Genomic DNA, 15,524 nt, shown 5'->3' with positions numbered 1-15,524 from the left:
GCTTTTCATCATACATCTTACCTAACCGAAAGATTTCTATCTGGCGGAAGGCAGTGACGCTTACATTCAAGTTCAAATCTCACGCTTGCTACTAGTATTTCCTCCAATAGGACCCGAACGTAAACGTAGTATTTCACGGTGCGCGCTGTGGAGTTGGGGAACGAGTTGCCCCTGTCGCTTAAACAATCCCAATCTGTAGCGTCACTCAAGGCTAATTCTGAAGAAGCTTTGACTTTCCAACTAAGCGTCATTTGGTTAAGTATTAACCTCTATTTTATTTTATCTATTTACATTTGTGATAATTATATTTTATATATAATATATATATTTAGTATGTTATTATATTTTATTTATACGAGTATTTAGTATGTTATCCATGTACGCTAGTACCTGTGCATTTTAAGTATTTTTTTTAATGTTATTGTACATTCTGTAAGTTTGTCTATCTAATTAGAGTTTTCCACTCATCTACTCGAAAGTTAGCTGGAAGAGTTATAGGGATAAGTTCGCCTTTGTATCTCAATTTATCTAATAAAGTGGTACTACTACAATTACTATTTCATGAGAAAATAAAGAATTTTAATTTATTACTATTTTCATTTACTTTTTATCAATATACGATCAAATCTAAGTGTCTAAAGTATTATTTTCAACTTCATACATAATAGAAACATGGTAACGTGGAAAGTGTAATGGGCACCTTTGCACTCGGTACAACTCGGGGGTTTTTTTATCAAAACATTATATTTAACATACTTTATTTAATAAGTAAGTAGTAAGTAAATATTAATTATTGCACCGCACCAACAATTATACATTTTACATATACATGTAGAACTACAAATAAATTTTAAAGGAAAATAGAACCAGGACCAAGCCTAACAACTAAATAATTTAATTATAATTTAGGTAATAATTTTGATTTGTTTAAGTTCTTTTTTATGAGTGTACGTGCCTACTATTAATATTATATGCTGGTAATATATGGTTGTCGACAATATCTAAGTATAAGTGGGTCAAAAAATGCTCGTAGCGTATTCCTTTATTTAACTCACGCTGTTCGCCTTTTTTGACCCTTCTTATACAACTGTTGCATAAAACACTAGAAATCACGAGACCATAATTCGACAAGGAAATGCCGGTACTAACGATTGTGTATGTCATATACTATACCTTAATCAGGCATTTATTAAGATTATTTTTAACCACGGATCATATGATCTGGATCACATTTATTCATACTTTACACACCTAATGCAAAAGTTAAACTTGTGCGAAAATATATCCATAAAGTAATCACTGGGCTCGCGCGCTACCTACGAGGAGTCAGATATCAAACTGGGTTTCACACCTTTTTACGACAAAAAGTTAATAAGAACGGCGATATATTCGCCAACACACGCCACGCCGTCGACACATCCATGCATAAAATTACTCCGACCAGAAATCATCAGGGGACAGCGATGCCAAATAACACTCAGTGGCCCTTTAATCTCAGTCGCACGTATACTGGACATCTAGCTTACAGTGTCGGCTTACTATGGATGTTGTTTAAGTAAGTACAGTGCGCTTATTTGTCTTAGGTGTTAGATATAAAGTCAATACGGGTAAGTGTGATTCATACTACTCTTACGATCCTTTGGAATTCGCTACTTTTAGAATTTTCTTTCGATACATAACATACCTTTAGCCCTTTTGAAAAATAAAATTAAGTTGTCAATTCTGGACAGGTTTAAAATTAATTTAATTGTTATACTTTTTTATATTCTATGTCTGTAAGCAAGTCTTGAGAGCAATGTTATTAAATCAGCCTAGATAAATAACAAATAAGTATATTACAGACAGTGTGATTTTGGAATAATCAATAGGTATTCTTCAACCATTATTTATCTTTTGTATCAAAAGCTTGCACAGTCTGCCGATACGATCAATCTACAATTCCCATGCACTTCTGAGTAAAGATAAAGACCTATTCCCTTATAAGATAAAAACGAATAAACTAGAGCATGATGCGAATCGAGATTTATTCGAAAAATGTCTTAGCAGTGAGTGAGCTCCTGACGAGTCCCGCGCACGCGCCCACGCGCGACCCCACTTGCGCTAATTCAATTTTCATACACACGTCCTCTAGTGATGGGCTTACAAGATGTTGAGTGAATAAATACCTATAAAGAATGAAGCAACAATATATTTTTCATCACACTTGCTCGAAAAAGATCTTATTTCATGCAGGTGTACTGAAGGACAAAGACCTATTTTGTTCCCACGGGAGTCATGGATTGTGAAAAAAAAGCTATAACTCCCTAGAGAGTTATAACTTTTTCTTTTTAATTATGTCACTTATTCATACAAACCAAGTAGCATAAATGAGTTTTACTTTTAAAATACTGACGTTTGTAGTTTAATATTTTTGTTTCTGTTCAATATTATTTAATTTCATTAATTTAACCAGCCGTTTAAATATTTTTATATAATTTTCAATCGTGGCTGAATGCCGAATAGGTCTGTGCCTTCGATCCCTAACCTGTCAAGAAATTACAAAATGGCGGACGAATGTTTGATATGTCACCGTATTTAAGAATTATTTCGCTTAAAATTTAGTTTAGTTCTTCCCAAGTGTGATGAAAACATTGTGTGTAACTCCGGGGGTAAGAATATTGCAAACTCGGGTCTTTAATTCCCTCGTATCCAAAATTTCACTTACCCCCCTCGTTTCACAATGTACTATTTCTGCCCTCCGGGCGGAAAGCGTCAACTTTGCTCCCGCTGCTGCGCTAAACGAGGTCGCCGCTTTCCGACTCCGTCAAGCAGAAAAATACTATGCGCACCACGGGAGGAAACGTAGGACATTCCTTCCCGCGTGTTTACCACCCTCGCCTTCGGCTCGGGTAACAATTTTACACGCGGCACGCAATTTCCTACTTTTACTCCCTTGGGTCACAAATAACAATTTCTCAAACTTTCAGTGAATTACTTCAAATTGATGCGATTGGTGCGATGAGTGAAGATGATATGTAAAGGAATTTCATACAGCCTTACACAGTACACACCAACCTAACATGTAAAGCAACCTTCTGTTGTTTTTATACGTCAAATTGTGAAACGTCTTGGCAGTCAACCATCAAATAGTAGTAGATTCGTAATTTGTTTTTAGCTGTGTAAACCTACGAATATAACAAATTGACCACAAGCCGCGTATCCCTACTTGGCGTGCGACCCTTCGTTTCCCGGCCTCTATAGTAATGTACTATAAAGAAATCCAACAGCAAGCATAAATAGTAGCTCATGTTATTTGTATAAAATGAAAATCCAAAAAGCTGTTAAAGATATTCAAAATTCACAAATGTTTTTACAAGGGAATCAACACCCTTCCTTCCTTCCGTTATACCACTCGCGGTCGGCAGGGTGTTCATCCTCACACCCTAGAACCTAAATAGTATTTTATGCAACAGTTGTATAAGAAGGGTCAAAAAAGGCGAGTGGCGTGAGTTACAATGTGAGCCGGAGCCGAAGGTGTAGGCGAACATTGTAAAGGAATACGCCACGAGAATTTTTTGACCTACTTATACAACGTTGCATACAATATTTTTCCTACGAGTCAACAAAAATAAATCTTAATTTAGGTAAACAAATTACAGCAAAAGTATATAGCCAAGACGCGCGAGCATACCTTGTTACGCGCCCGGCCCGCCCCGGGCCGCGGCCGGCCGGTCAGCGACACCTTCTCGTAACTCATGAGGCCCTGGTACTTGCTACTTGCTAAATTAATTTTTTGGACAGTTTTTTCTCAATTTTGGCCACCGTAGCCTACGGAGACTAACAAGCAACGCTAAGCGGTCTTCGTAGTCTATGGGGGTTGCTATAATACGGGTGTCACATGCGTGTTTCTGACTTATGAAGTAATTATTTTTACTATGCAACCAAATGAATATTTTGTACGTTGGCAGCAATGCACTTAGTTTTAAACTGTATTCGTTTTGGTTTTGTTAGGTTGGTAGCCATTAATCGCAGTAACATTATAGCTTATAAAAGCACAAGAGCTTTTATGAGGAATAGACAATATAGACTTTTCTTGAAATCTTTTATGTATGTTCTTATATTCGTGTTAATGAATGCATAAATGACAGATAACAGTAGAGGAGTAGGAAAATAAATGATCACGCACTGTGCAGTTTAAGAGGAATTTCCTCCCGCAGACGCTCCGTCTGAAAATGTTTTTGGTGGGACTTCACTTCTTTTTGTGACCCTAAATGACCCTATCGTTATTGCCATAGGTATAGGTACAGCAATTGTTTGTAATGATGTATGTGATGTATATCTTATAAGTGGCGCTTCATATCTATTAGGTATATTAGAGACATGTCATATCTAAGTATTATTTAAAAATATTGATTCCACGTGATATTTGTCAAAACGATGAAATGCAAAAAGATTACGACCGTTTTGTCACGTCAATGTCGTGTTCGATTTGTTCACTTATCAGAGCCAAGTATGTATTATGCAGCATGACTTGACTAGATATGCATGTAAAATATTTTCGATACTTCTTGTCTTATATTGCGAGGCATATTCCATAGATTTTGCAACTTTTAATAAAATCAGAAATCTCTCTAATATAACCGATTATATCATACTTTTATACTTAAATAATTGAAATGAATGCAACAGACTAATATCTAAAAATTGGACAAAACGAAATGGCATATTGTAAGTTAGAAAACCTAGGTAAGTACTTAGTTTTAAAAAATGTAGTGAATTTTTTAAACAAGTTTACCTATATTAAACCCGTATAAAAAGTGTTATTTAAGTTTATATTCTAGTTTCCAGGAACAAAAAATATCGATATCGATCTGATTATTGGTAGCCCGTCACTAAGAAACTGGGGCGAGAGTGGGCATCAATTATTTAACCTTAGTTAAGGTGCGGGTCACAAACATTACGCCTAACCGCCGCAATAAGAGCAGCCAAGAGTCAAGCATATTCATGTCATCTAACATATTAAGTATCTCGTCGTGATGGGGAAACTTAGGAAAGATTGCAGCTTTTCTAGTGTATCAAATAAATAATTTGGTAATCTGCGCAAGCGAGGCGAGAGCATAGTGCTTCGGCGTATAGTCGATATTTTACATATTCTGAATTTATTTACCTATGTAGTTTAACTATATACGTGCTTGTTTTTCGATCACAATACCTACATTATACAGCCGCTGTACAATAATATTATTTTGCAATATTTATTTATGTACCGTGAAATTGACGACTATATTTCGTCTGCATTTTTTATTTCGACTTTTTCTTTCATTTATTATATTAAATAGGTCCGCCACTTTCATATAGGTAGGTACTTACTAGTTTATACGTAGCTCCATGAAAAATTTATATTTAATAAGAAATTTTTCTATAATATTGGGTGAATGATTAACTGTTTGGTATAATATATCTATTGCGTACCGCAAACACCATAAATATGGTACAAATTTGACGCTGGAAAGTCTATGACTACGCAGCATTCCACGCCACACGCTTTGCATCTGATTAGATAACATCAAGCTGACCATCAGTCGGACTGACGTGAGATGCCGTGTTTTGTCTCCTGATATGAGCTGGACGATACTCATATCGTGTTCGTATCGTTGTTGCATTGTGTGGGTAATTCGATTAAGTATGGCCTGTGGTCACAATTAGGTCGCGATCGATGGAGGCGCGGTGCAAGCTATAAGGTGCAAGCATTTGTTTCTAATACCTCTGTATTATAATATAACCAAAGGTTCATTAATTAAGTACTAAGTTAAATTAATGCTTCTCTAGATGGTGCTGTATGGTTCCATGCATAATGCGGGGACATAATTTGTCCAAAGTTGATGTTTGACAATATACTTGCTGTACGGCGCCACCTACTTCCGCTGTCGGGGCACAAGTATGCAACCAAGCAATGATAATATTAAGCAGCAAACGTGTAATAGCACCAATACATTTTGTGGTTTGGGTTTGCAATGCATACTATGGTTGCGTCACTTTCAATTCAATAGCCATATTATTATAAAGAAAAGGAGGTACAATAGTATTTTATGCAATGGTTATATAATGAAGAGCTTGATTATCTCACTATTGTATACAATACTTTTTCTACGAGACAGCAAAAATAATACTTTAAACTAGTAGAATCATATAGGTAAACAAACCAAAAGTATACAGCTAAGATACGCAAGCAGCCGCGATACCTTCATAGTTCATACTCGTATGCGTCCCGGCCGGCTGGTCAACGACATCTCGTAACTCATTAGGCCCTGGTGCTTGGTCCTTACTAAATTCAATTTTTGTACAGTTTTTTTTTCTCAATTTTGGCCACAGTAGCCTATGGAGACTAACAAGCAACGCTAAGCGGTCGTCGTAATCTGTGGATGTTGCTATAATAAGGGTGTCACATCACAAGCGCGCTTTTGACTTATGAAGGTCATAAGTCGTCATTCAGATCAGCATTTAGTAGGTACGTAATAACAAATCCGCTATATCTAGTGATTTATATCCTTGATATCGAGCGGAGGTTTTGTGATTCAATTACTTTTGAATAACGACTGTCCGAATGGAGTTCGATTGTCGCCCGGAGCTCTAGTGTGTTTGAAATGTTATTTACAATAGATATATACTATACCTAAGCTTTTGATCTATCTATACTTATAGGAACGAAGTAGCAAACATTTTGATTATGTACTTTACGTATAGGTAATTAAAGTTTTATGACGTTAAAAGTGTGTTAATTGAATTAGTATAATCCCCCAAAATATTTTCATGTCAAATGTTGCCGAGACGAAACCATAAAACTCGCATTGTCAAACAGTTATCTGTAACTTGTAACTCCAGAGGTGTTACATGCGCGTTACCAACCCTTTAAAAACCTCTGCACTCCTTTTTAGAAGTACATACTGTAGACTCTCAGGAAGCTTCTTCTTTGGTATGTAAGCTTAGTAGTTAGTGCTTACATAGATACCAAATGTTAGCTTTCTAGGAATTCAAGAAGTACCCTTAGAGTTTTGATGATCATCAGAGAGTGAGTGAATGAGTCCGTGACGAAATCGTGGTTTTTTAGATATCAATAAAATCTGAAGTATAAAAGCTATCCGAGAATTTTGTTTATCTGGTATAATCAAATCCAAACCCAAGCTATGAGGGTTCAAAAAAACGACGAAACGCTTCGAGGAAAGGTAGGTAGTGCCCTTGGGCTTCGCTTGGCTCGTCTTGGCCGGAGCACTACCGTGCCCCAGATTACAACGTATGGGTGTTCAACGCAACAAGCGTCTTTAATCATAATGGGTCGTTACGTCATGATTTGATATTAATAACCTATTCTTTTTGACACATGCAATTTTAAAGAAGCCAATTTTATGACATTTCTAATTTTCGCACAATTTTTTGGTGAATATGTACAGTCGCTAGTCGACGTCAAAGATCGGTTTACATTTATTGCCTTATTTATTACAAGCTTTTATTTAACTTGTCATGTTTATGTGAGTAAAATCTTGTAAGCTAAATTTAACCCACTTCTCGAATTCTAATTGAGCTGAAATTTTGCATTCATATGTAAACCGAATGACAATGCAATATTATGATGACATGGAGCTGATCTGATGATGAGACAGAAGATGGCCGGGGCAACTCTGTGATAAAAGAATGCAAATTTATTGTGTTTAGAGTTGTTAGAATTGTCTCTATGACAACAATTTAGTTGTGTCTGGAAAGAAAAGTACAGTCAGCGATAAACGCTTGTACCAAAAATATTTTTTTTGCCAAAAACTTATTATTACAAAGGAGTTTACACTAGCTAAATAGCAGTAGAGAACACACCTTTAATATTTAAGTCTACAACAGTAAGACAATACATATACATACATACTATTATATACCTACATATATACAATACTATTGCCAAAAGTGATGTAAAACGTTGTACGATACATGTGCGAATAGGTAATTCGCAACTCGTGTCGATTTAAAACACTCCCTTCAATCGTGTTTTAATTTATCGCCACTCGTTTCGAATTTCCTATTTTTCGCACTTGTATCGTAATGTACTAATTAAGATGGGATTTGAAAATAGCAAGGGATTGAGCGGGTCTTGGTTCGATAGGAAGAGAATTCCATAACCGAACAGCCCGAAAAGTGATTGAGCAATTATAAAATTTTGAATATGTTTTTTTTTTTTTTAATACTTAGGCTTACAATATTTTCGCCAAACTGAGGGCAGTTTGTTGTTGAATGGCCCGCTCTCAAACTATTCTATTTTATGTGTTATTTGTGCAAAATAAACTGTATGTACCAGGGTAATTCCGAGGTAGATGGCCAATAAGAGCAAGATGGCCCATCGAAATATTTCGAGGTTCTGGCCAAGCTGCTGGCTAACAAGAAAATTACTTACGCTCCGTAGCAATCGAAATGCAACTCTCACTGTCGCACTAATATGTATGCAAGAGTAATGGGAGACACACAAAGCGTCCGTTGTCGTAGCGATAGCAATTGTCACCTTGGCTAGACCGGCTGATGACTAGATTGTCGCTATTTTTTGTTTAGAACGCTTCACATTATACTTGGGAGCAATGATGTGACCAAAATTTTGGCGAAAAAAAAGAGAAAGTACTTAAAATCCTTGTTGATTGTTTTGACTAGTGAAAATATTTTTAAAGGGTTCATAATTTATCGTGGTGATGCTAGTGACTTAAAAAGTATACGCCTTTAGTTTTTTTCTAACCTCAAAATCAGGAAGAATTCGAGTCTTAACTTGCTGGTCATCTCTCCCAGACCAAAAGTAGAGATGGCCAGATTTGGTTGGGATATTATGGCCATATAGCCGTGGAGGGAGATAGTGAAGATTTATCTATCACGGATAGGATATTCCGAAGGTTATCGGAGAACAGTGACGATGTCGATGAAAACTAATGAAAAAAAAGAGTTACTTAATTGAGAAAAATAACCATTGCGGGTGTGGGGAAAACTATCGCCAGAATCTTCTCATTCAAGATTGGTTTAAGTGCGCTGGTTGCTGGTATTGGGTAGTCTAACTAGGCATTGGAGAAAAGATCGCACTAAGGTAAAAAAAATTCAACCAAATACATACTAAACACAAGAGTAACTTATGGCCATCTCTTCTGTAGTGGTATATATTATAACAAAAGAAAATACTCCCGGCCACCCCGGGATAGATGACCAGTTTTTATTTTTTGGAACGTTTTTTAAACAGAATTTATGAGAAATATTTTTTTCTTTCCTTGATTTTCAAATGTCGACTGAACAAATTATAAAGAAATAAAGATTTCTTATAAAACATATAATCTAATTTTTTTATCGCGTTTCATAAAAACCATAGTCAACTACCCCGGACATAAGTAAGTTGAATTTATAGTTAAGAAGCAATGAATACCTTCAAATCGTAAATTTAGCCGATTGAGCGTTGGCTCAATATCGCCTCGTAATAATATTGGGTTGCCAATAACACTCTAAAGAGAAAGTGACACAATAGATGTTAATCTCAGGGTTAGAGGCACAGGAATATGAAACAAAATTGTACACTATGTGTAAGTTATAGTAATAAAATAATATACGTTCAAATAAAATACCTAGTAGGTCTAGCCAGCAAACATACGGTGTAGAATATAAAAGTGCATAAAAACTCAAAGCATTGGCAGTTCCTTTTTCTATAACGGACAAAGTTTTTATAATAGGTATTGAAAAATAGGTACTAGTCGTGGAACACATTACTTAACTATACTTTGCCTTGGTATTATGTAGGTATTTTTCATTGTAAGTAATTTCATATTTTCCTTAAACAAGTTTTTAAAACTCATTAGGCGATACTTTTTTATTAACAAGTAAAATAAATGAAATACCAATATTGCGCAGTCACAGTCATACTTACTTCAAAAAACCTTCTATACCACATTCTTTTATTATTATGTTTTTTTGTTACAGTAGCAGGTACCATAATTATGATATTCCGATGCTGTAACACCTGATTATATTTTTATTCATAATACTTTACACTAACATCATAACAAAAGTTTAATGTGTTTAGGCAAATACCTCATCAATAAAGTCGTTACGCATAATTATTAGCAATATTTAATGATCACTCTAATAATGATTGCAAATTACAAACCTGTGGCGCCTTTCCGTCGTCTTAAAGGGCTTGAATGGTAACAAGTAACTGTATTACTCCATTTCTAGAAATCAATTAAAATTAAAGTAATAGTTATTAATTATTAGACCACAAAGTCACGTAGGCACCCTTAAACAATTCATAACTACTCATACAATTTATTAGGTGATAAGCAATATTTCATTGAAAGTAGTTAGGACACCTATCATTTTTATAGTTGGCCCATTAGTTTTTTAAAGGTTGCCAAGTTTAAAAAAAAATTAACTATGCTTATAGGTCCCTTAATCTCAACCTTAAATACCAATCACATAGACGTAGCCACAAACGCTTTCTAGCCACCTTAGTAAGTGATACCCCAATGTTATTACCTAGGTTAACAAGCACAATGTCCAGATTGACAGATCGACCAGTACCTAAGTACTTATATTTATTTATCTTAGCATAACTTATTCATACCAAGCTATAACATTTTTTTTAATATCCACGCCTACCTGACCTTGAAATACTGCTAATGACTGACGACATGGTTACTGATAATTTATAGATTGACAAATAAAACAACCCGGGAGATTTCTAACATGGGAGGTATAATCAGATTAACTACTTATAACACCAACTATCTTACTCTAAAATTGTTTTTTTTTTCTGAAAATAAGTTAATAATCTGTGTTTGTGTTAGCCCCGATTATACCTTTTTAATTATTGACAAAGTAGATTACAAAATTTCTTACGCATTAAGAATTATAAAACAATGGGCTTAAATTACTAACATTGTTCTTAGAATATAACTGTTCAGCGTATTTGTGCTATTTATAGCTACCATTAACAACTTCCAGTTTAAATTGTTACGTAGATTAAGTGTAAGACTGACAGCCGCGGAATTAGCTGAGTACGCGGGATGTTCAAAGTTCAATGTTCTGTAAGTATCTGAATATATCCTTAATAAGATATAATAAGAATATGCATAGTATAATAATTTGAACACTTCCAATTAAGTAAGTATAATAGAGTATACGTATTATAATAGTAAGTAATAAATATTAAAGGTAGAAAATTCCTTACACTTACGCCACAAACCTGCCTCTTATTTTAATCATTATGTTCATACAAACTAGGAAAATGACAAAAATAAGTGTTTTTATATATACTTTACAATTATATTATACATGGTACATGTAAAAACTAAGTAACCAATCATTCAAACTCAAATTTCCGTAACAATAAAAAATATTCAGTTGAAATGGACGTGCATTTGCACACCTGGCCGCGGGTGGCGCGTAGGTAAGGTAGAAGGGACCTTTATGCCTCGGGTGATGTTAAGTTAAAAAGTACTGACTAATCCTTATTGTTACTGCGTCTTTATAGCCATTAAACAACATGTTTCGTGAATTTTAACCATAATAAACCAAGGTTTCAATAACTTGATTTAGCCACTTATACAGGGTGAAATTTTAACCGAAAAATAATTGGAATCAGCGGCATCTCGTCCGCCGGAATGAAACAGCCAAATTTCTTTTCGCGATTTCGGCATTGGTCACATAATAAAAGTTGCTCAGCCTATAACATCACTACGCAGAGTATGGTTGGTGGTTAAGATTTCACTGTAGATACTAGATAAGTAAATAAATACGTTTTAGTCTGCCTAAATATTAAAATCTATTATGGGTCTTGGTATATCTCTATATTTTGGGTTCAAAAATATGTTTTACAGAGACATATCTCTTTCTTGTTAACAAATTCACCGCTGAGCTATGATTCGTAGCGCGACGTAGCCGATAACGTAACGTAGGTTTCTCGGTATGTAGCAGAAATGCTCCGTAGAGGCAAAACGACGACGTGTCACAATTAGTGCTGAATGGGTTAAGTCGTAATTAGTCTGGTCTGCTTTTGAAGCTGTCGGTACAGTTAACAATTGTAGATCCGGGTACCTAGCTAGGTATATCCTTAAACTGCGTCCAACAGTGAGGTATGGGCATTGTAAATGTGATTAGCTTTGTGTGGTAGGGCAAAGCCAAGCGGATGTCATTCCAGATCTAGATCAGAGCCCAACTGGTAAAAGTACCACCACCTTACAGAAAACCGCAGCCAAATAACTGTCGGTGAGTGAGGTTCCCGGAGCTCAACAAGGGTGCTGAATGTTAGGGTTGGCAACTTCTCTGGAGTTACAGGCGTACATAGGTTACGGAGACTGCTTAACATCAGGAGGGCCATATTCTTGTTTGCTTGTTACCGTCGTAGTATAAAAAAAACAGTAAAAAGTGCAAGTACGGGTCAATTTGTTTAAGAATACGTACCTACTTTATGATATAACGTAAGTATTAGGTACGAGTAGGTAGGCGCCTACCGCCTGTCTAGAACATACATTTTGTTACAGATTAGACAACAAAGCAACATGCAAATCGCATTTTGACATTTATTTACTTGAAAATCATCACTGATAGGTTTTGTCTTAACATAATATATGCCGGTGCTTGATGAGATGATTGATGAACAATATTTGGACGTTTAAAAAAGCCAAAGTATTGGTATCTGTTGTCTAATGGCATTTGTACGTTATGCATAAAAAAACCAAACCGAGGACAAGGCTTCTAACAATTAAAAGCTTTAAATGTAGGTAATGTAATTAGTTCTCTACATACATTTTATACGACAAAAGATGCAGTTGTTCTGAAATTTAAAAACCTTTGTAGTGAACCGCAACGCAATGAAATGCACAGAAAAAAACGACATAAACAAAATTGCAGCCGACACTCACAGGGATACAAATAAAATAAAATACTGACTGAACTGCTAACAAAGCTCGGGAAGCTTGCGAGGCGTGGCTCTATGTACCGGAAAGCTCGCACCGTGATTGGCCGATGATGCTCCTCTGTTTCTCAGAGGCGGGCCGACGCGCGGGCCGTATAAATAGGCGCAGCCGCCCTCGCGCCCGCCAGTCGTCGCCCTGCTAGCTATCGGTGCGCACGTAACGTTCTGACAAGTGAAACATACAAGTGACAATATGGTGAAGTTCGAAGGAGATTTCAGTATCAATTCTATACTGATGAACCACGAAAACAAGGCGCCGCCTTCTCCGGCCGCCTCCTCGACTGGCGCATCACCTTCTGAAGCAGATCTTAGTGACTCTGAACTGGATGTTACCGGAACGGAACCTGTAGACTGCTCTAAACCAAAGGACGATGAGAAAAAAGACAAGAAACATGAAAAACCAGCGTACAGTTACAACGCCTTAATAATGATGGCTATCCGTAACAGCCCCGAAAAAAGACTCACACTCAACGGAATCTACGAATACATTATGACCAACTTCCCGTACTACAGGGAGAATAGGCAAGGCTGGCAGAACTCCATCCGTCACAACCTGAGTCTGAACAAGTGTTTTGTGAAAGTGCCACGCCACTACGATGACCCCGGAAAAGGCAACTACTGGATGCTCGACGCGTCTGCCGAAGATGTGTTCATTGGTGGAACCACTGGCAAACTCCGTCGGCGATCAGCACTCAACGGCCGCTCGCGTTTGGCTTGCTTTAAACGTCCACTCTTCCCAGGCGCTCCTATGCCCGGCGCGTACCCTCCGGCTTCTTACTCTCAACTTGTCGGTCTGTACTCTCAACTGCTATATCAGAGATATGCTCCGATACAAATGAAGACGCCACCAGTAGCGCCCAGTGCAGTACACCCAGCATTCCGAGGCGCGGAAGCGATGGGCTTTGGAGGTCTGCCTTACTCGCCAGCACTCTACGAGCGACTACCGTCGGCACCTTTCCTGACCCAGAACTCTTTACTACAGAGCTCACATTTAGCTCAAGCATCAGCGATGATGGCCCAGACGTCCCCTCTGCTGCCACCGTCGCCTCCCCTGATGGCTCACTCGCCACCCACGTCTGGAGCGTCGAGCCCCGAGCTGCCGTCGCCGTCGCATCACCCCCTCACGCCGCATATCTACAAGCCGGTGACCGTTCTCAGTCGACAGTGACTTAGCAATCTCCGTACGGCTGAGCAAAGCTTGACGTTCCTATCTGTGATCTAGTTTTAGTTAGTGTACCAAATGGACCAGTGGAAATGAGGTAATTTCTAGTAGCGAGTGTAGCACTGAACATGTCCGCAATATTAGAAACATTCGTTGTGACCTCACTTAGCATTCCGCAATAGCAATTGTAAAAATGTTAATATTTGCAGAAATGTATATTTATTGAAATAGGATAAAAATTATGATAAGAGAGATATAATTAATAAATAAAAAGAAAATATTGTTTCCCTTACAACTTGATTTTATTTATCCACCTATTCTTACTTAAGCTGGCTGCCAAAAAAGTTTACGCTCGTGACAAACAAAAGGGTAATAAAACAAACTAACAAGAAGAATATTCAACAGGGGATTTGTTTTCGGGTCGGATTAAAAAAAATACGAGCAGGTAAACCTGAATTAAGATAAACCCCGCGCGCCATAATCAGATTCCCTATTTTAATCCATAAAAAAGATAAATAATACCTATGAAAGAACCAAAACCCAATTGATTGTGAGCTTGGATTAGTCATAAAGGATCATAGAATGTGTTTACTGCCGGAAGACAGGCGGCTCATTAACCAAACATCCTCAAGTGTTCGGCGCCCACGCCACGCACTAGATTTGAAATAGAAGTATTAACTCTTAAAACAACTTCGCCTTTGAAGTCTGCTTCAAATAAACTTCATTGTGAATGTTTATTTACACTAGTTTGGTTTCAAAACACATTTTACTTTAAACAAATATCTTGCGTGCGTATTACAAAATATTTTATATCTACCGGTCGCTACAAGGTTTATATTAAAATTTTGTGATAACGTGTTTAATCGTCATGCTATAACGCCAATCACAAAATTAATCTTTTGCAATAATCAAAATAATATTTAGGTAAGTACTTATTTGTCTTTGACAGTTCTAATAAAATAAACAGTTATGTAGGTATGATAACCTTAGATATTTTATTAAATTGAACTGTGTGTGTGTGAATTGAATAGAACTATGAAAAAAAAAATTATATAATAGGTTATCTTTAATCGAAACACTATTACATATAGGTAAGTAAATTATAAGCTGACATACTAGCCGGGTACTAGAAACTTAGATCTCTTTTTCTTTCGTATTTACAACATCCAAGTTTCAGTTTATTTGGATTGCTTAATTGGTAAGTGTGGTATCTATATAATACCTAAATACTAGATAAATCTGAAATCATTATTAAATGTTACAAGATTTGCAGAATAATAATAATAATCGTAATTCAAGCAAATACGACGCCTAATATTACTTACTTAATTTTGATTTACGCTAGCATGACAGACAAATACTTATATGCAGGTAAGTATTCAGAATCAGTATACCGTCTATACCTTA

General features: G+C 36.5%; 1 protein-coding gene across 1 annotated transcript; it reads left to right on the top strand.

Moving 5' to 3' along the window:
• Positions 1-13,069: 13,069 nt before the first annotated feature.
• On the top strand, positions 13,070-14,860 carry LOC133534516 (fork head domain transcription factor slp2-like). The gene has a single exon (XM_061873674.1). The coding sequence runs from the start codon at positions 13,149-13,151 to the stop codon at positions 14,121-14,123; it is 975 nt and encodes a 324-aa protein (XP_061729658.1). The 5' UTR covers positions 13,070-13,148; the 3' UTR covers positions 14,124-14,860.
• Positions 14,861-15,524: the final 664 nt, after the last annotated feature.

Source organism: Cydia pomonella, chromosome 2 (genome assembly GCF_033807575.1).
Source record: "Cydia pomonella isolate Wapato2018A chromosome 2, ilCydPomo1, whole genome shotgun sequence".
Lineage (NCBI taxonomy): Eukaryota > Metazoa > Arthropoda > Insecta > Lepidoptera > Tortricidae > Cydia > Cydia pomonella.
The sequence above is the reverse complement of the archived record's forward strand: the minus strand, read 5'-3'. Positions and strand labels throughout refer to the sequence as shown.